Raw genomic sequence first — 21,475 nt, forward strand, 5'->3', positions numbered from 1 at the left:
AATTGGATTCAATTTTATTCAATTAGATTCAGTTAGATTCAATTGGATATAATTGGATTGAATTGGATTGAAAAACTGCATTTCCTATTCAAAATTTTGAATTGAACACTATTCACAATGTGTGTGTTGTGCACAGAAAAAGCTAATATTATTTTTAGATTGAAAAGCATAGAGATATGCTCTATACAATTCCTATAAATGAATAAAAATACATTCAGGATTGAAAAGCATTCATTTTAACATTCATGAATCAATATTTCTGAAAATCTGAATCCATTTCAATCCATTCTCGTTTGCTGGGATACTAAACAATAATTTTACAAAAGAAAGGAAGATGTCTGGGACGTATATGAACATATATGAAATATGTCGTATTATAATATATACATATGTATTATAGAATTATATACGTTTATATGTTTATATAATAATCATACGTAAACAATTTTTTATCAAGATATTGTATAATATCAGTACTGCAAGTAATTATATGTTATTGTTACAATTCAAAAGTCATTTTCGCGTTTCTAGAACAACAGCTTACAAAATAGCAGACATGTGCATCCTCCTCATAAATCCTTTCATATTATGAAAAATGCGAATTACGCAATATTTTATGTCATCAAATATAGCGACAAATGTACACTATAAGACCGCATTGAGGTCGACACACGTGTTTAGAATACACGTGTAAGAAACTCGCACTTATAGCAATCTCGTGCAGCGCTGCTGCCACTGAACGAGTAGTTTTATTACACTCGTCAATTCTGGATTGCAGTTAGTTCAGTTCAATTGTAGTGCAATCCCTGTAAGAACAGAAAATAACCGAATATCTTAAGTCCCCTCTGATTGGTTCATGACATCTCAAAACTCAAGACAGAACTCAGCGTAATTGCTATCAGTTGCTATCTTTCTGCTTTCTGTTTATATTAATGTGAGTGTTGCTTTTAATTTAATGGGATTACGTGAATCAACGAAATGAATATATTGAATCGATACCCGCAATTTTCTCGTCTGAGTGCTCTTTGTCACAAGAATGTACGTATTAATGAACTTATGCTTTATAGTCCGTTTCTAACCTCATCTCTTTCTAACCTAAATTAATACTAAATGCGATATAGTAAGACAAAATAATGGGAAAAAGTCAGAATTATATACAACTTCAGCAAAAAATTAAGAAATATAATCTGAGAGTAATAATATAATTCTAGAGCTTTATGTCATATAACTTCAAGATGTTGAAGGCTTAATACTTGCCAATTGATGGGTCCAACTCCAAAACCTCTTCCTCATAAATGATATACTTTTATAGAAATTTAATATTGAAAGATAGTAACTACTTATTTTGTGTATTAAAAGCACTGTTGTGTAGTGCTTTCAATACTGATAATTATTTACTACATTACACTATTCAATTAGCTAGTATTAATTAGATTTTTGTAATGATAGTAAGCAGTGATAAGTAAAATTATCTTGTTATTGAAATTTACACTATTCAATTAGCTAGTATTAATTAGATTTTTGTAATGATAGTAAGCAGTGATAAGTAAAATTATCTTGTTATTGAAATCTCTTTGTTGAAATCGACAGCGTAATTGGAAATTATCGTCTTCTCTAGAGAAATAAAATAAAATTTGCTTTGATTTTAGCTTGATGGTTTTTCAGGTCTCTCTTTTTTAGGTCTCTCGCTTTTCTACAGATAAAACCGACGGTCCACCGATACCTGTGAATCCTCTGAAGGATGTATACAGTGCCAATGATCAAACTGAAACCGGAGTGATATATGACAAAAAACCGTTCAGAATGCTTCTTAAAGCTGGCAAGAATTACTCGTGGTGTCTATGTGGACGGAGCAAGAATCAGCCATTCTGCGATGGCACGCATAAAGACATTTTTCTTAAGATAAAGCTGAGACCCATACGTTTTACTGTTACAGAGACTAAGAACTATTGGTTGTGCAATTGCAAACAAACATTGAACCGACCTTTCTGCGACGGAACGCACAAAAGGCAGGATATACAGGAGAAAAGAATATAAATGGCATGAAATTGTATTGTTGATATATCAATGAATTTTTGAAATAAAGATTACTTTTTTGGTATACCGTGCCTCTATAAATATCTGGAATGGTGTATATAATATACATATTAATAAAAATATCTTTAGCACATATTATAAATAATATTATACCATTTCTAATTCCTTTTTTAGACAATAATGATCGGCCAAACTGATTAAATAAAAAGTATTTCTAAACATAATTATTGTTTAACTTAATTATTTGTTAAAACTTGAACAAGTAAATCATTAGAAGATATTCAGACTTAATCGATATTAAAGTAAAAATTACTTTTATAGCGTGCTATATCTTTTATAGATAATTAGAGTGGTGTATATAAATGCGTATTAATAAAAATATCTTTGATTTATGTTATAAATAAAAGTAGTCCTATTTCTAAATTATATTATAAGTAATAAAAGTAATCCCTTGTTTAAACAATAATAATTGATCAAATTAATTAAATAGAAATTCTTAAACGTAAATTAAAAACATCTTTTTATAAAATAAAAAATATTGAGATTAAATCCTCGAATTTCGAGACACTGTATACAAAATGTTTATTTATATGTAATCAGTAAAAAGGATTCCTGTATATGTACTTTTTTTGCAAATTGGACAAAAATCAAGTTTTCTTTAAAATATTGTAAACACTCTTATCTTACGCATGTATAATTAAAAAAATTAAATTGAAAATATTTATAATGTGACAGTATTTGCATGATTTTTTGTTTATTATATATTTTATAAAATTGAAAAATAATTATTAAATAAATGTGGACGATCATGGACAATCGAATCCCCTATGAGATTTAGAGATAAACGTATTTACAAGTATGACAAATTTTTTAACTTTTCATTTGTTTATAACTTAGTTTTGCAAGATGACAAAAGACTATGTATGGACATGCGTGAACAATGATCGAATTTTTTGTAATAATTTAGAATCTCTTTTACCAACTTAAGCTAACCGATGGATTATATGGAGCTCATTTAGACCCAATTTCATAATTTATTAGCTTAACCGAGGTTGGTGAAAGAGATCCTTAGGCCCGATTTCACAATATATGATTACCTAAAGTTTAAAGATAACCAAGAAATTCATAAATGAATTTCATTGATGAATCTGTTGGAAACCTTTAATTTTTAAGTAATATTATGAAAATGGGCCTTAAAGATACTTATATGCACTTACAAGTGTAGCGATGAATTTTTTGATTTTTCATTTGTTTATATTTTGATTTTGCAAGATGGACAAAAGAAATTATGAATAGACAAATGCGTACACATAGTGAACAATTGAATTTCATATGTAATTTAAAAGAAAATATGTATACAAAAGGTGTTAGAAAATTTTGTATTTATTTATAATTTTTTGGAAAGTTAACAAAAAATTATTTTTTATGGACAAATTATGGATGATCGAATGCGAATTCGCATTTAGGGATGCCAACTTCACAGACTTCTAACTTTATTGGTATCTACGTTCCAATTAAATTATATCTTCTACGTTTCATTTGAATTATACTTTATTGCTTTATAAATATATGATTTATCCCTATCAATCACTTAAGACTTAAGCATTTTATACTTCCATTTGATTTATTCTTGATGTCATAAAACTATTTTCATTTTTATATTAATTTAATGAATAAGTAGATAATTAGAAAATAGAAAACATTGAGATTACATGGCAATATCGTTTTTCTGTCTTTTATGTGTACGGCTTCAATGTTCCCACAATTATACAATTATCTTGTCTGATTGATGTGTATTTCCGAAGTCGGAAGTACGTAATATTTGCATCTCTATTATTCGAAAGGAAATGCAATGTGCATTATATGAGTCGCAGTGTGTCCATAGTGCTCCTAAATAATCGTATCTCCTCTTAAAATTTTAAGACAACATATTTACAAAATGGCAAACTTTAACTTACAATTGCTGTTGTTCTTAATGTTTATGTATGTAGCGTATTTAGCCATCTGCGATCGCTGCTGTTTAATCAATCGCCACGAATTACCGCAATACAATCTAATAAAGACCAATTTGCGCTCGAGGCAACCGATCATATCACGAAGAGTGGTTTCCCACGTGAACGAGTGTAAGAAATTCGTCGCATCGAAGAAAGCTCTCGCCTTCAATTTTGTTTCCGCGAGAAACCGCACTGGTATGCGAATGGCAAGCAATTAAACGTAATTACAACATGTAATTATGATAATTTTGACAAACTTTCTAATTATGGCGAAACATAACGCGAATTACAAGTGCAACCGTGTTATAAAATGCGATGTAATTATTAGTCAATTCAATTATCATGATTAATCCAGCATACTACACTTACTTTCGTGTAATTTTTCTATATGTTTTTACGATATTTCTTTATCAACGCGCAGGTGGACAAGAAAATTCATGTCAAGCTCTTCAATGTCCCGAAGATCAGAATATGATGACCCTCGTGCCCGAGACAAATTGCAAATATTACAGCATGTATCCCGTTTTATCTCCGCCCGGTAATTGCAATTACAATTACTCGCATTATCCATAAATATCCACGAAATTTGTATATTAGCACATATATCGTACTATATCGAAATTAATTGAACAAATAGTTATCAATATTTTAGAAAAAAAAATCATCAGATACTTTGATTTTTTTTTCTGTTTTTTTTTGGTAAATATATACTCGTATAATTACAAATTACAAATTTGATGTGACATTTATGTAATATTTATACGAATATTAATTCCAAACAAAGTTTCATATTATATGATATTAACATAATGATATTTGATATTCATGTGAATATTCCTTTTATAATGTCATTAATTATTAATCAATAATAATAACAAATAATATATACCTTCATATGAGTTTAGTCATTAGGACATTTACTTTACAAGACGCCTGAATTAATTTTTTGAAACATAAATTTCTGACGTTGTTAATAAAAATTACTTTTAGTGAATGCTACGATAGAGTGCATTCCTAAAGCGGGAATGTTTCTATTCTCGTCCGAAGTACTGAATTACACGGAGGCACGAAGTTTTTGTCAGAAACGAAACGCATCGCTCGCACATGTGATAAGCGAAGAGCGCACGGAAGGTCTCGGCAAATTAATGTCGCAGAATTTTTCCAGATTCGTTGGTCTCAGCAGCGAAAGGAATGAGAGAATTTGGAAGAACGAATTCGGTAATTTGCTGCCATAGTTTACATTTCTTATTTGCAACAAGATAAAATCTTTCAATTCAAATGCCAAACATTTATAAAATTTAAAAAATGCATGATTTTTGATAGGTGAATCCTTATCTTGCTTCGATTATCGAGCGTGGGGCGAAGGACAGCCGTCACACTCGAAGGGTTGTGTTGCTCTCACAAATCCGTCTGCTAAAAGTCTGTCGCCCTTCTGGAAAGTGATGCCGTGTCACGCATTGCTGCCATTTATTTGTGAAATCTCACCGTTGTCTCGAGAAACTTCGAAACGGCGTTATGAAAATCATACATGATACGTCATCATGCATGATACGATTAAATACATAATCAAATGTATTTCGTGAGAAGCAATTATACATATAATAAAAACAAACTCGAGAAACCAGAATGATATAATATTTTTTGACAGAATGGCTCAATTGAAATGAATCAAATATAATTTAAATATTAAATTTTATTAATTTTATTAATTTTAACTGGCTCGTGTTGTAATATTTTTTCTTTTTTGATGAGGTTTTCTTGGGTTTCACTTATGCCCGTTACCAATATAAATTAACGTTAATCTCGATTTAATTGACTCTTCATCTTTTTCTAATTAAAACTAAAGAAAAAAATGAAGAATAAGTTAAACTGAAACTTTGAAATCTAAAATTGATGGAAATAGGCATTAACAATGAGTGCGATAAGGTCAAAATGAAGACAAACATTAAATATGTATAGAGATTTAATGTAGGATTACAGGACTCCAGCATTGCGTATGTAGAGAGTGATTTATTCTCTAATGGCTTTATTTACAGGTACGATTGTTAATTCGACGTATGCACGATTGGACACGTTGACAAAGGAGGGGAAAAAATATTTATATATATATATATATATATATATATATATATATATATATATATATAACTCTCACTCGGATCGCAATGCGCTTATACATATATATGTACATAATAGGCCTAACGTTATAGGCCTACGTTAATAACATTAAAAATCGTTTCGCTCTTGGATCGTTAACTCCTTATGTTCTAGAGCATGCTTTCTACAGGGATATCACTTAGCAATTATGCAGCCAGACAGCTGTGCGCTATCGCATTCATCCGACGCTTTTCGACAGGACATTCATCGAGAACAGCTCGTTATAGCGTGATATAAAAATGATCTCGATAAGATTCGATGTCGAACAACAACAATCGGAAATATAGTCTGCTATTACATTAGTCTTACAACCTCGTGGGCAACATCACTTATTCACCATAGCGCCGTACATAATGATAAATCGAAAGCGTGTGAGAAATAATTATATCACGATTAATACACGATCGACTACAATTTGTCGATTCACTGTGGCATTCGGATATATAATATTCGGGACGCGATCTTTAGAATAAAGATTTCGTTACAATCGTTTCTCGCATGTTTTCATTCGATGCGTAGAATTAATGTTCAACATTATTTTATTTACAGATTAACATTTTCTCAATGGTTCTAGAAACATCTGTTTCTCAAACAAATTCTGGAAGTTCACTGGCGAACGGAAAGGCCTTATTCGTAAGTACAGGCCTAATCTAATTAATGCATTTACATTGTTTTTTCTCAAAATGATTACATTAAGATCGAAGTGTTGAATGATTATGTTTACAATGATTGGATTGCAAGATATTACTTTACGAGAGGGAAGACGATGTACCTGTAAGAATGCGAAATATGACTATGACTAACTGATACTTGACAACTGTTCTAAAATGTCTTCAAAAGAGAAAGAGAGAGAGAGAGAGAGAGAGAGAGAGAGAGACATAAAATGCAATCAAATATTTTAATTGAGCCTCCGCGTATCTTGATTATAAAGTGATTTTACTAAAAATTATAATTATAGAAAAAAGATAGCAAAATTCTTCCGAACTTGCTTAAAAACTATTATTGTCACGCATTACACTTGCAAGATGATGCATAATGGTGTAAACCGAAGTTCGATATAAGTGAACATATACGTACGTAAAAATTGTCGCGTTCAAATGACCTGATCTGTAGCGAAATATAAAAGTATAAAAAGATGTGATTACAGCGACGAATCTGAACGTGGTCTCGTTTGTTTTGAACTTTCTTTTGTAAGCATGATCAGTGTTAGACATTGATTAAGACAGTTGCCTTTGAGTTCGTATTAAAATGAACGTGTTACATATATATTATACAAATTAACACAACGTACGAAATTATAAAAAGAAACTCTTTTCAAAATTTTCTATGATACTCTACAACTATAAAGAGATATCTCTTTCGGTAAAAGCTATTACACATTTCATATCATCTACTATTAACTTCGTCTATTCTTGGGATGCCTTGCGATAAATTTTCGAAATAGCATATGTCGATAAAAGTACGCTTTATAATGAATAATATCGATTCGTATCAAAGTAATACCTTTTCTCAGAAAAGGAGGAAAAAATTATGTATAAACAATTATTTAATACATAAATTTTTTTAATTACGCAAACGCATTATATTCAAATAATATAATCTAGATGATAAAGCCAACGTATGAATTGTATATCGACATCTTTCTAATCGGGACGGATTACACGTGAAATAAAAACTTATATTTAAAATCTTTCTTTTTACTGCATCGAACTTTTTCTCTGTGCAGGAAATCAATAACAATTATATAATATATACCGTTATCAGTGGAATTAATTTAAAGAAAGGCATTCCACATAAATGTAACGCAAATATAAACTTTTTCCTTGTAAAATTTGTTAGAGTTATGAAGGTATACAGTTAAAACAATTTGCGAGACATTAGAGAGTTTTTGCAATACCGTTTATTCAGATACGATAAACGTTAAGGTCAAGTTATCTTTTTCTTAACAACTAATTAAGAAAAAGGTAACCGTAATTTTAGCGTTCATCGTATCTGGATTCACATTACTGCAAAAACTCGCTATTATTAAGTGATTGAGCCGCCCCAAAATATATTTCGTTTTTATGCACAAACCTTAAATATTGTGCAATATATTGATAATTCGATTAACATATACACATTCGAGCATCAATCAAGTAAACATAATAATTATACTGCTTTCTAAATCTGCCAAATTTCGTAGTATGAAACTATGGTTGCTAAAAATTAATGGAGACGAGAGAGAATAAAATATATATATATACATATATGTGTATATATATATATATATATATATATATATATATATATATATATATAGACATATTATTTAATGTATGCGTATCTGCATAAAAATAAAGTCTCTTTTATGTCAATCTGATTCGAGGAAGTAGCTTTCAATCCACTATTGTTCGTTAAAATGTTAAATATATTTTATGAAATACTGATATATAAAAAACTAAATACCACCTCGTATATCTATTTCCTCTCATATATCTATAATCTTCTCCTTTACCATACTTACTTAAAATTCCATTTTTATAAAAAAATAAAAACTTTTGTTATTCAATACGATTTGCGATTGCATCGAATAAAGCTGCTAATTTGTCTTTTAAAGCGGCCTACATCCTTAGTTATATATATAGTCCTGTCATGATACTTTCATTTAAGACAGAACAGAATAAATGTTCATAAATGTCTCATAAATGTTCTCTCTCGCTGTGCCTCATTTCTATATGTATAGTATAACCACGTGCCGCTACGATATATCACATATCGCGTTATATTAGCACCGTTTCAAAGATATTTCCACTTTGGAGCGATCAGCGGAGTATACTTTGACAAGCGGGTGAAAATAAATGGCTCGACGAACATGTCGAATTAGACTTGTACGAGTCGTATTTGTCCGTAGTTTGGTGATATTACTCGTGAAAAATCAACGAGGATCTCTTATCACTATCGTTGAATGAGGCATCTGGGAAATGCAATAAACAAAATGCTTTACATTGGCACTCAGATTACTGAAAAAATCTACAGCAAATCATCACACATTATCGCGAGGCAGCTGCGTTCGTTGAATAAAAAAGAATCACATAATTCTTACACTCTATCGAACTACGAATTTAAGTACTTTACTATCCTTGTTGCATTATACTTAATTTTATTATCGCTTACGATAATAAAATTAAGAGGACCACCTGGTTTGGAGAGTCAAAAAATTAATTTGTTTAATTCATTTTTAAATAACAATTATTCAAGAATATTTTCTGAAATTTTGAATGCAATTCCTTGAAAAATCTCAGAGTTACAATAATTTAAGCGATTTTTTGAGCATTCAGTTCTAAGATAAGATTTTGACGATTGAATGGACAAGTCAGATCAGTTTGATGATTTCTATGAATAGAATGAGCTTTTTTTATATAATCCAAAAATCATCGATTGAAAAAACATACTGTAAATACAAAAAAAAACAGATATGTTCTAATATGTATTTTTTTTTAAACGAGATTTTTTAGTTTTGCTAACAATGTAAAGAAGGCAATGTAATAACTTAAGCTTTTGACCGTATAAACTGTATCTATTTTTTTCTATACTAAATCTAATTTAATAAAATAATAAATTTTCGAGAAATATTTTTTCGATAATTTAATTGAACAAAATAAATTTCTTTTTAAATAGCACAATTTTATTAATTCGCGATTTTTTAAATTTTAATAGGTATTATAGGTAATTTAGTATATGCATTGATTTTTTTAGTATATGCATTGATTTTTTTTTATTAAAATGCCTTGTTTCGGCTCTGCAGTGTCAACAATTTGATAAGATCAGATATAGATATGTCTGTTCCTGCAGTTTTCTGATTAAATCATATTATTTTTTAATATAAAAATTTATAAATATTTTTTGAAGTGTGAGTACAAAATTGTGCAAATAAAAAATTTATATGCATAAATATTTTGTATAATAGCAATAACCGTTTTTGTAAAAAGAACATGTTATTTTTTTGGCACTTTAAACCAGGCAGTTTCCTTAAAATAATTAGCACAATCCTTCGTTAAATTCTATTAAAAATATATACGTAAATAAGTAACATAAAACAATGAATAAAATACAAATTAATACAAGAAAAGCACAGGCACCCATCTGGAAGGACACTTGCGCTATTTTTTCTTTTCTTTCTTTCTTTCTTTTTTTGGAACTTTACGTCGCGTCGCAAGGTTTTTCGTGCTACTGACAACGGGAAAGTTTTGTCGTAACAAGGTAATATGTGCAAATATACATTGAAGATTTGCGTTTTGTAATTATGATATGTGTCGTAAATTTTAAATAAAAATTGTAGAGTTTAAGCCGTTCGAATGTCCAGGCATTCATATAAATCGGTTACTATTATCAAAAGAATAATAAAACTCCGGCAGTTAGAATGAGATCTTAAATTAATTATCGGAAAAACCAAATGAAGGAGAAATGCTTTTAAGCGTAGAATGTCGTATGGAATGTTACGTTTTTAACCGGATCACGTGAATACTGCATCAACGGAGCAAACAATAAACGAATACTATCAAATGAATAAATATGTCTGTGTATATATATAACAACAGTAATAGCAATAAACGTTAGCAGCAGTATTAGTTTCTTTCTTCATTACTGACGTAATGAGAAACCAATACAGTACGGGCAGATGAATACACTATTGATTTTCTTCTCTTAACACCGTATTATTTACTGTTAATCGATGCGTTCGCGAGAAGAGGTACAAGCTGTTCGGAGAGCTGTCCTATTGTTGCCTGCAGTACCGCTTGTTTCTCTTCTAACACGGTGACCTTGTTAAAGCAATTTAAATTAATATCGCGTGTCCACGTGCATGCAACGTTACTAAAATGAAAATTTAATACATAATGTATGAATTATTTGAATATTTACCCTTTCCAATAATTTGTAGTAGAGGGCATATGGAACGTAGGCCGGCTGACCAGATGCACTAGGACTGTAATCGGCATGGGGGCTTGTTTCGGCTCTCGGACTTTTATCTTTCTGTTTGTTATCTTCGTTATCGGTGTCCGATTTGTTAACGAAATCCACAGCATTTCCTTGTGTCATTAATCTAATAAACGATAAAACAATATACATTATATTTGCGAAACACATGATGGATTTAGAAAATCATTAACAAGTCAAAATTTACCGCGGGAAATTTCGTTCCTTCTTAACTTCCACCTTATCAATTCTTTCTACCGTGGCAATTTTTCTCCTCTCCATCTGATTCATTTTTAATTCTTCGACCTGCAAGAGACAATGACATTGATTATGATAAGATTAATAAACGCGATATCTTACATTCTTTTATTTTAAGGAGTGGAACTGTGAATTGAAAATAAATAAATGAATAACAAATAATAAGAGAAAATATAATTAATCAAATCACTCAAATCGAATCTTGGTACTTAATAATATTTGTATGTAAACTTTTATAATAGATTTTTATATGTTTTTATTTTTTTTTTCTTTATGTATCTTTAAATTTTTTATTTATACTTTTTATTTGATCTCTAAAAGTGGTACATTACCCATGGTGCTTTTCTTCTCACTTTTGCTGCAAGCCCATCCGTTTCTTCGTCGGGTATTTGTTCCAATGTGGAATCGGTGCGTCCATTAGACATATTATCTTCCTATAAGTTATAGAAGATATTAAAATTAATCAGATTTATTATTTAAAAGTTAATAAATAATAAATACTAATAATTAATAAACAATGATTATTTTTTAAAATCATTATTATACCATAATGGTACTGGAAACAGTTGGCAGCGTCGAAGATGCGCTTATACTGGCTCCAGCAGCGTGATGGCGTAAATGCTGCGACGAAGGTGGACGTCGCCGAGGCGCTTTAGCGCGAGAAGCTGTTAAATGCGCAAGCGGAGTACCCTCCCCTCGTTCCACGCCGTCCAATTCCTCGCGACACTCCGAAGCAGTACTCGTTGTGTTGCTGATACCGTTATTATTCCCTACGTCGCTCACAAGTCGCTTCAGACTCGATATAATCGAATGGCTACCAGCCGCTTTCTTATCGCCGCTTCCGCTTCCGGTAGCTGTCAATGATGATGATGACGTTAAGGTAGATGACAATGTAGATAGGCCCTTTTTAGCGGTGTCTATAGTGGGGAAATGATCTGACAAAATACGGAATTACATCTCAAGAATTATATTCATGCAAAATAGGAATATCACTTCAATACGAAATAGTTGGTATCTCACCTGATATATTACTTGAATGTATGTTCCTAATGTCCAAACTTTTTCTGATGTGCGCCTTTTCGACCTTTTTCACTTGATGGGAATGTCTAATACTTGATTTTGCACTCAGCGATGTCGTTTCATGCCACTGGGATTCTTGTTCCTGGGATTCATTCTTTGTACCAATCACCTCAACAAAATTGTCAGGGAACAAACCTACTTGTCCATTCAGTTCTCCTTTCCACCAACCCTATATAAATTATACATATATAATATATATTGATTATGTATTTACAGTCATTATCTAGTTTGCTAATTTCCAGACAACACAAAGTTAAAGTAGATATATAAGACATCTTAAAGATTTCTTATATCTCAATTTTGAACATTGTGTTGTTCGAATTTATTAATATTAATCAGATCTCTATTTTGATTCTATAGAATATAATGCACTTGTGAATGTATGTCTAATTATAATTTATAGATAAATTATAAACCTTGTCTGGCGCGTCCTTAGATAAAATGATAATTGTATCTCCTTCGACCAGAGTGAGTTCGTCCTCATTAGCAGCCTCATAAGGAAAGAGTACTCTGCACATTTCCTTTTTATCTCGTTCCTTATGCCTCTCTTGCTCTTCAGGAGCAGGGGGAGAAACAAAGTTTGAGGGAAATACGCCGACTCTACCTCTGAGGCGTCCTCTCCACCATCCTTCCTCTACTTCTCCCAAAAATTCTATGGAGTCTTGTGGCACTAAAGTTAGCTCATCCTCGTTACAAGGATCGTAACTGAAAAGAACCTTGCAGAAACGTCTACCAGATCCATTTCTCAAGATTATACTCTCATCAGATTTTGTGCTGCTTATAGTCTCGCTGCCATTACTTCCACTAGTGGCCGAGGGATCCAATACCTGCATGTTAGACATTTCCAGAATCTAGTAAATATTAACAGTAACATTACATCAATAATATAATTTCCCACTCAACAATATAAATGTAATATACCAAACATTGTATATAACAATTACAACTTATATTGTTGAATAAGAAATAATAACATTGATGTTACGTTAAGTTAATTAGTGTTTACTGGAATTCTATGAATATATATAAATGATAAATCACAAGGAATGATGCGTAATACCTTAACAAAGTTATCAGGAAACATGCCACGCTTGTCCCTTAGGGTGCCCTCCCACCATCCTCCAAGCATCATCTTGATCCCAGTGATGATATCACCCTTTTTTAGTGTCAACTCATCATCCTCTTGCGCCACATAATTGTATTCTACGATCGCCTCCATGACTAAGAACAGTCTCAATGTTGACGAGAGTTATCCCTGCGAAAAAGCACTTTTACAATGCAACGAGGCGGCGGAGTTCGATCGACTCGAACTGGTTTGATTATCTCCGCGCCGACACGCCTACGGTACGATCGACTGACGCGCGGTCGAGAATTTGCGAAAGATAAATCGGGTCGCACGCGCGGATGCAAAGTGTTTTAACGCACGTTATACGTACGGGTTACGAAGTGACGTGCGTTTTCGGATTGCCTGGATGCGTTTCTGTTTGACTGACGATCTCGAGTAAACTCGCGTACACGCGCATTGCAATGCGGTCCGATGCGACGTGATGCAACGCAAACGCGGCCGATTTACGCTACGTGCGGAGCGAAAATGGCCAGCCGCGTGACACAGAATTTTAGGCTTTAGGATCCCGGGCGGAGTTGACAGCTCCTCGTATCTGTCACCGCGGCCATCTTACGCTCCGGAGTCCACGGCTCGACAGCTCCGATCTCTGGGCGATACGGTGCGCATGCTACCTACTCCAAAGGCCGTCAACTCCGGACATGCCATCTTGCTATCCACCGCCATACTCAATCGAAAGGCGGGACAAGCGACGCGTGTTGCAGTGCTTACGTATAGCTCAATTTTTTTTAATTCGAAGACGTTTGCTTTTTAATCTTGAAATCTAACAATAACTCGGCATCGAATCGAAATTTGTTACAGCTAGAAATTCAAGAAAATATTTTCATGTAATAAGAAAAAAACATTTGATCGCCTGCAACTATGATTCCGACACATTTGAACGCGAAGGAACATGGCGAAGTTCTTCCGACTCTGGGCACTCGTACGAGATGCGCCTCCGCTCATCTGCCTGCGTGATTCCGTGATTCATCTCTCGACGCAACGCGCTTGTTTGAATGAACGCGCGTCACTTGATGTAATGTGAGTTATGACGCGCACATGCCTCAGGATGCATCGTGTGGCGATTGTAGTTTGTGCATAACCGCTATTTTGCATTATTTTAGCATAATTAAAATAGATTCACAAATTCATATATTTGAGAGACATGCTTTCTAAAGGAATATTTTTAAATGTCTAATCAGGAAAATTGACCGAAAACAATACATGTTTACTTAAGAAAAATATTTTTTTTCCTTACATATAGATAGATAAAAAAAGATAGATAAAAAATTTGTTAAAAATTCTAAAACAAAATACAAACTACATTGTTAGTTATTAAAGAAAATAATTCAATCCTTTGTATTAAATAATGTTTTGTTATTTGTAATTTCCATGTACGTCAAAATGTAAATCAATCCATTTCTATGGTTATTTATTAAAGTAAACAATGTCCACACACACACACACACACACATATTGATACATGCACCAACAATAAATAATAAACTAAATTTGAGTCCAATTTAATATATTTTCTTCAGTCAAATTGTTTAAATTGTGATTCTATTATATTAGTTAATTAACGGCATAGGAACAGTGACGATCTATAGAAATTATTAAAAATAACTCAAATGAAATATAATTTGATATTACAAATGTAACGATGCAAGTACATAAAATACATTGAAATTAAGAGAAAACTAGTTATGACAAACAATGAGTAAAGACGATGCAAGAGAAAATTGTACAACTATAAAAGTAAAATCGAGCTAAAGTAAAATGAAATGAAATACAGTGAAAATTATAGCATAGTAAATTAAAAAGCTCTGGAGTACCTACAATATGGAAAAAAGGGATTCTTTGATAAAGTATCTGACTTTTACTTATTGAGATGGTCTCTCGTTTAATTTTCACTGTCACGTACAGCACAATTGTAATCTTGAACGGCGATTGACATGACACGCGACTGTCGGCTTACGTGCTGCGTATCGTGGACAGAATCACGCAATTTGCGAACGTGACAATCCGTTAAATCTCCGTCGATTAACTCACGCTGACGAGCTCGAGCGCGTTTTCCAGGTGAAGAGAAGACGCTGCGCAATGTGCGCGTGTACCTACCTACCTACCTGTCAACGGAGATTCTGCACTTCTCCGTCGCTTCCTGATGCGTGCGATTCAGCGCGGGCGATCAGCTGGAAAATGGTGCCGTGTCGTTCTCCGTTTTCAATGCGCTGATTCACTCCGATAATCGCTTATCGTCGAAGACCATCACGTATTGGCGACGCGCGGTGAATGCCGGAGGTATCCTCCGGATATGTGCGTGTGTCGTAAGTTAAAGCGATTCATTTAACTACTCCGGGTCACGCATTTAAAGAACCGTTGCGTTACAAGGAAGTCTCACTTTCCACCTTACTTTTGTCAAGTATGAGTAATCCGCTTGTTTCTTTTGTCTGGATTGTTTCATCCCACTTATTTCTTTTGTCCCGTTTGTTTCTTTTGTGCTTTTAAATAGTAAACTAATTTACAAACAATTTGGTTTCCTTTCTTTCCTTTTTATTAATATTTTGTACTCAGAAAAAAGACACAGTGATGACAATTATAAGTGACAATTATAAAAGTGACAACTACACAAGTTCTATGGTTATTTATTTATTTATTAAAGTAAACAAGTCCACATATACACGTATTGACACATGCACCAACAATAAATAATAAACTAAATTTTATATGTTTATTATGTAGAAGTTAGTATTTTTATATATGTAGTTTTATATGTTTTATATGTAGAATTAATGTATACATAGATGAATAAACTGTTTTATACTTGCACAAATATAAAATATTACTATATATTTTTCTGAATGTGAAATATTAACAAGAGATCGAAGGATAAAAAAACCAAATTTTTAATCTGTATTTATTACTTATGGTTGCAATAACTGTAAAACATTACTATTTTTACACTACTATTTTATATTACTATTTTTTAAATGTAAAATTTGTATAATTGTCACCTTTATAGCTACCATAACTATGTTTTTCTCAGTATATTAAATTATTACGGTAGATTTATTGTTCCAATAAAAAGAAAGCGTGTGTCATAGGTAAAAAGTGTGTATTTTTATTTATTATTAATTCAGACATCGAGTTAAACAAGTTGTTTCTCTACAAACTTAAAAACTTCTCTTATACACTTATACATTTAGATAATCGATCGCGAGAATATAATTAAACTATGTAATAACACGATGACCATTCTTCAGAGTGTGGCGATAAATAACAAATGAAACGTTGTAAAAGCTATCGTTATATCATATATTTAACATCTCCGCATTTATTTCCTCGATGATTGGGCAAAATCTTCTTACTTTACAAAATATGAGAAAGGTAATTGTGTCGCGCGAACCAGATTCGAACTTTTAATTAATTTCGAGCATTAATACGGGATGTTTTAAACAAATGTTAGCGAACAACATCAGTTTGATCTGGCAACTGAAGAAAATTGCCAGCCGAAACTATTCGCCCGATCAGCAATTTTATCTCATTTTTATCATATATCTTAACAATATTCATCATAAAAACACAGCTGATATCTATCGTAAAACTTTCATCGTATCGTTGAAAATCTTAAAAGTCGTTGAAAATCGAGAGCTATGAATTTGCAAAGCCGTAACTAGAATACAAAATTAAAGATGTTTGATTTTTTTTGTGTAATCTTTTCTAGAATTTAAACAAAATTGTAGAATTAAATTCTATAAATTTATAGACATTTTACAAAGTCAGAAATCTGCAGATCTAGGAATACGTAGATCTATGCGAATACAAGGTGAAAGGATTTCGACGCGAACGTTATTCCAATATTCCGTCATGCATATTTTTAGTGAAATCTCAAGGATAAGATTATGTGTGATGCGGAACGATTGATAAAACGCCGTTGGATTCGCGATATGTAAAAGAAACGCTAGTTACGGCGCTGCACGCGCGCGTATATAAGTGACAGGCTCAACTAAGTCAGGTAAAATAATTTTCTTCGGAGAGAGAGCCCTTCTCTTTAACCAAAGACCAGCTTCGGATCGAATATTTCGATGAAGGCAACGATCCAGCGTCCCTCAAAAGAAATTCGTACAAGCAATTCTACTGTCTATGTATGGGCGACGCCATTCTTACAAATTTTTTTTTTACTTGTTCTCTCTTTTTAAATTATTTTCTCCACATTTTCTCGCGAGAAACAAGCATCTCTTCAAATAAAATCTACATTTCACGTTGCCGTTATAATAATTTATAACAAATTTACGCAAAAAGTTTCCATTTCTCTTGCCTATCTCCGCGCAATTTTTCCTCAATTAGAAAAATTTATTTTTCAGGAGAGGCTAATCACTAATATAAAGTTCTATAGATGCTGTCCTCGTTACAAACAATCCGCGGAATAAAAATTAACGATGGTCTTGACAAATCACGCGCGCATTTAAAGAAGAGTTGACGAAAATAGAGTACATGATTTTTCTAATCGCATCTAATCTCCGTTAATCCAAGATTTCCCAAACTTTTGAGCATATATATAACCCTCGAATATAAACATTTGTTTCATTCAAATTTTTATGATTACAAGAAAGCCGTTAAACTTTTTTGATACATTAATTTAGGGATAATTTCGACTTTAGTCATTTAAAAACAATTGAAATGAAAGCTTGTTTAAACGAACGAAAATACTTTAATTTCATTGTTTTAATATGCTACTAGATCTTGAAAAAATATACATCAAAAAAGTTCAACCCATGTTCGCATTTCAAGTTTGGGAAATCCTGATTGCTAATTAAAGGGCACATGTAGATTTAGCAGGCAAAATAATCGAATTTCTTTATAATGCTCTTTATACACATATACGACGCGATTTATAAATATATAAAAGCAACAAATATGTACCGTCATTATCGTGTGTGTATATATATATATATATATATATATATATATATATATATATATATATATATATATAAAATACATATAAGTATATTTATATATATAATATCGTCTTGCACAAGGCCTATGCCGTAAAACACACTATTACGTTTAGGATTGCGATTAAAAAAAACAAATAATACAGTAGCGATCGCCATTCCGTTAATGTGCGCGATTCGCGAAGTGATCTCATTTCGTAAGTATCATCACTACATGTCGATCGATCGTGACGGATATAGTGTGCTTCTGTCTGAAGAGTGCATGCGCTCTTTGTGACTTGATTGTGTCGCGATGTAACCTGGAATCGCATATACAAGCATGTGAAAAAGCGCGAACTGAGTTTCCTCAAAAATTCCCGAGCGCCCTCGATATCGTACATTGCCAGAAGATGATCGCAAGACTTACAAAATTGCCATTCGTGATGCAGTACGAAGTGCACGTATGAATGCAGCCTGAAGTAGAATTGTGATTGTTGTGTATATAAATCAGAAATCGCAGCGATGAAAATCGCAATTCACCAGAAGACGAGAGACTCGATTTTTAAGATATATACTTATGAATAAGAAAACAATAATATATCGCAAGTAACTATCGATTCTCTTTCGCATATAATCCCAAAAGATGCAATATCCTCAGAGAGATTAATAAAGCAAAATTTTAATTGTAGCTTTAATCAAACATCTACCATCATCACGTTACCATCCCATAGTTTTCTTCTGATCGATCATAAAGCGATCTGTTACGATATCTCGTGCAACGTATTTCTTATCTATTTTCTTTTCGTCTTTATTTTCTTTTTTATATAATCACTGATAGGCACAATAAAGGCTTTTACGTTTCTGCCAGCGCAAACGAGAAGGTACGAACGATGAAGGTGATTTTATCGAAAGGCCAACAACGATTTTATGTTTACTTGATTGTGATGTGATTTTCGATATAATAGATACGAGTAATTTTCCAAACAATATAATTAATTATTATAAAATAATTTTCCAAAAAATATTTTTTGTACTGCGAAAATAACTCGTGAATAGAATTGGAGATTTAATCAAACTTTAAAGAACAAATCTTTATAATAAATGTTTTTTTTATTGTTGAAACATTTATATGTTACTATATATTCATAGAACAAAAGTTTGAAAACACTTTCTTTTTTAATTGACGTTTTTGGAACTCAAATATCAATGTGTTTTGTTAACAATAACAATAACTTTTCAAATCCAATAATAGTTATTGGATTCCAAAACATTGCTATGGATATTTGGAGAAGTAATCCGAAAACGTCAACTTTTTAAAAATATTTTCAAATTTTGGTCTACCCTGCATATTCTCAATAATTATATTTTATGCAAATTCTCCGATTTATTTTCCAATCCCACTTATTATGATGCAATAAATAAATTTGCTCTGCAAATAAACATACCAAACGAAAAGTGTTTAAATAAAATCCAAGAAACTTGATTTTATATATGTTTACGAAAGCTCTCTCACAGTTAAAAAATTAAAGATTAATCCGTATTTAAGATTAGTCGAAAGATTTACGTTACGCATAAAAATGTGCGTATTGTAGTGGTTACATGGCAGCTAACATAATCTCTTGTGGCCCTTTTATTTTCTTTCGATCGCAAATATGGCGAAAAATGCAAGGACGCTACTGTCCCTCTTTTTTCGTACGACTTATTAAGTGCTCTATTATTATGCGAAATAAGATTGGTGCCAGACATTCTGTAATAGAATGTATTGCCTTATCGTAAATCGTCGTTCGTCGAATATAATGCGAATCACCGAAAATGTTTCATCACGATTATCAAAGCGCATTAATTAAGCGTGGATTATCACGTGTGTGTGCATCGATATGAAAGGTTTGATATACAGATGTCAAGTGCTCACTAGTATCGATTCGGCCTCGTTTCGAAACTTTACTTCAGACTGAGAACATTATTTTTTATTATGAACACATGAACACATATCAGCAGTCCTTTCTCGAATAAGTAGCTTTCGCTAGTTTTACGATACACCATTTTCTCAAGGCAAAAGGAAAATTTTATTTGACACCAATGTGAAAACAATCCATAGTGTTATCTCTTTTAAAGAAAGCTTCGCGTGCAATAATGCGATAAATCTCGGTTTCTTTGATATATGTGTTTGGTTAAACAAAATTTTTTGAAATACTCGAGATGTTTCCTTGAATATTCCTTTAATAGTCGTTTCTTTCATTTAAGTTTACTATTTCCAGCGTGAAATAGTTTTATAACTTTAAAATTGATTTGACACAGAATTTTTTTTGTCTGCGTTTAACTTGGCGAATTCCTTTAATTTTGAAGAAATAACGTTTATTAAAAAATCATTCATATCTCGATATTGAAAACAAACTCTATTTTTCTATAATAATTAATTTGTGTAATATTGGTTCGAATACCCAACATCAAAGAGTTGTATTTTCGCAAATTTTGGCATCTGTGCATCAAATGATCCCGACGTAATCGCGCAAACTCTTCCTTAAGGGAAGAACCCTGGTCCTTGTTGAGAGACATCGGTAGTAATCGCAAATCTTATATAATAATATCGTTTTTAGACGGTAATCACAATGCGCTTGATGATGTCTTCCTTGCATAGATATACTAAAATAGTAATACGTCGATTACTGTGAAAGTGTGTCGCCTTAATAGCATCAAGATGTTTCCTTTTAATTAGGCCTTACCAAGCGAATCTAATTGAACCTTCTTAAATTGTTTACGATATCCAATGAATCCGTCTATCCGCGAAAGTCTAACATTGGCAAGATTTTCCAAAAATTATTTGTAGACAAATACACGTCTCGCGAGCCTTTCAAATTCGAGTCATTCGAGAAATCTTGTCTAATCTCTGTCTCATAATTCTCAGCTATAGTCTTTTCTCTCCCTGAATTATTAAATATTTATTCACGGAAAAAACG

The 21,475-nt window shown here is 32.1% G+C and overlaps 3 protein-coding genes and 2 long non-coding RNA genes across 7 annotated transcripts; 4 read left to right on the forward strand and 1 right to left on the reverse strand.

The window, feature by feature from the left end:
• Positions 1-702: 702 nt before the first annotated feature.
• LOC105143048 (uncharacterized) lies at positions 703-2,101 on the forward strand. The gene is made up of 2 exons (XM_011051026.2): positions 703-1,038; positions 1,681-2,101. The coding sequence occupies exons 1-2, from the start codon at positions 979-981 to the stop codon at positions 2,035-2,037; spliced, it is 417 nt and encodes a 138-aa protein (XP_011049328.1). The 5' UTR covers positions 703-978; the 3' UTR covers positions 2,038-2,101.
• Positions 2,102-2,234: 133 nt separating this feature from the next.
• LOC105143049 (C-type lectin domain family 4 member E) lies at positions 2,235-5,658 on the forward strand. The gene is made up of 4 exons (XM_011051028.2): positions 2,235-4,226; positions 4,453-4,569; positions 5,022-5,249; positions 5,355-5,658. Exons 1-4 carry the CDS (start codon positions 3,977-3,979, stop codon positions 5,561-5,563), a joined length of 804 nt encoding a protein of 267 aa, XP_011049330.1. The 5' UTR covers positions 2,235-3,976; the 3' UTR covers positions 5,564-5,658.
• A 318-nt stretch (positions 5,659-5,976) lies between these two features.
• Positions 5,977-15,725, reverse strand: LOC105143050 (CIN85 and CD2AP related). Of its 3 annotated transcripts, none has more exons than XM_011051031.2 (9): positions 15,708-15,725; positions 13,540-13,734; positions 12,896-13,330; positions 12,420-12,648; positions 11,946-12,334; positions 11,732-11,833; positions 11,350-11,447; positions 11,088-11,268; positions 5,977-10,987 (listed from the first exon to the last, which is right to left on the reverse strand). In XM_011051031.2, exons 2-9 carry the CDS (start codon positions 13,696-13,698, stop codon positions 10,883-10,885), a joined length of 1,698 nt encoding a protein of 565 aa, XP_011049333.1. In that variant the 5' UTR covers positions 13,699-13,734; positions 15,708-15,725; the 3' UTR covers positions 5,977-10,882. The 3 variants fall into 3 exon arrangements, with proteins under 3 accessions (XP_011049333.1, XP_011049332.1, XP_011049335.1); XM_011051030.2 differs by lacking the exon at positions 15,708-15,725 and adding an exon at positions 13,916-14,172; XM_011051033.2 differs by lacking the exon at positions 15,708-15,725 and having other exon boundaries at positions 12,896-13,306; positions 13,540-14,171.
• Positions 14,210-14,788, forward strand: LOC147907647 (uncharacterized). The gene is made up of 2 exons (XR_015547082.1): positions 14,210-14,313; positions 14,404-14,788. It is a non-coding gene; the product is annotated as an uncharacterized LOC147907647 (long non-coding RNA).
• A 3,143-nt stretch (positions 15,726-18,868) lies between the features above and the next one.
• Positions 18,869-19,430, forward strand: LOC147907648 (uncharacterized). Its single transcript, XR_015547081.1, has 2 exons — positions 18,869-19,124; positions 19,208-19,430. It is a non-coding gene; the product is annotated as an uncharacterized LOC147907648 (long non-coding RNA).
• The last annotated feature ends 2,045 nt before the right edge of the window (positions 19,431-21,475 follow it).

Source organism: Acromyrmex echinatior, chromosome 13 (genome assembly GCF_024713525.1).
Source record: "Acromyrmex echinatior isolate Ae372 chromosome 13, ASM2471352v2, whole genome shotgun sequence".
Classification (NCBI taxonomy): Eukaryota; Metazoa; Arthropoda; class Insecta; order Hymenoptera; family Formicidae; genus Acromyrmex; species Acromyrmex echinatior.

What these genes read in the sequence shown, in the direction of transcription:
- LOC105143048 (XM_011051026.2), top strand. Translation starts at nt 979, where the DNA reads ATGAATATATTGAATCGATACCCGCAATTTTCTCGTCTGAGTGCTCTT. An exon ending in GTGCTCTTTGTCACAAGAAT is followed by an intron (nt 1,039 to 1,680) that starts GTACGTATTAAT and finishes TCTCTTTTTTAG; the next exon opens with GTCTCTCGCTTTTCTACAGA.
- LOC105143049 (XM_011051028.2), top strand. Translation starts at nt 3,977, where the DNA reads ATGGCAAACTTTAACTTACAATTGCTGTTGTTCTTAATGTTTATGTAT. An exon ending in TCCCGTTTTATCTCCGCCCG is followed by an intron (nt 4,570 to 5,021) that starts GTAATTGCAATT and finishes AATTACTTTTAG; the next exon opens with TGAATGCTACGATAGAGTGC. An exon ending in AATTTGGAAGAACGAATTCG is followed by an intron (nt 5,250 to 5,354) that starts GTAATTTGCTGC and finishes GATTTTTGATAG; the next exon opens with GTGAATCCTTATCTTGCTTC.
- LOC105143050 (XM_011051031.2), bottom strand. Translation starts at nt 13,698, where the DNA reads ATGGAGGCGATCGTAGAATACAATTATGTGGCGCAAGAGGATGATGAG. An exon ending in TTCCTGATAACTTTGTTAAG is followed by an intron (nt 13,331 to 13,539) that starts GTATTACGCATC and finishes AATATTTACTAG; the next exon opens with ATTCTGGAAATGTCTAACAT. An exon ending in ACATTCAAGTAATATATCAG is followed by an intron (nt 12,335 to 12,419) that starts GTGAGATACCAA and finishes GTATTTTGTCAG; the next exon opens with ATCATTTCCCCACTATAGAC.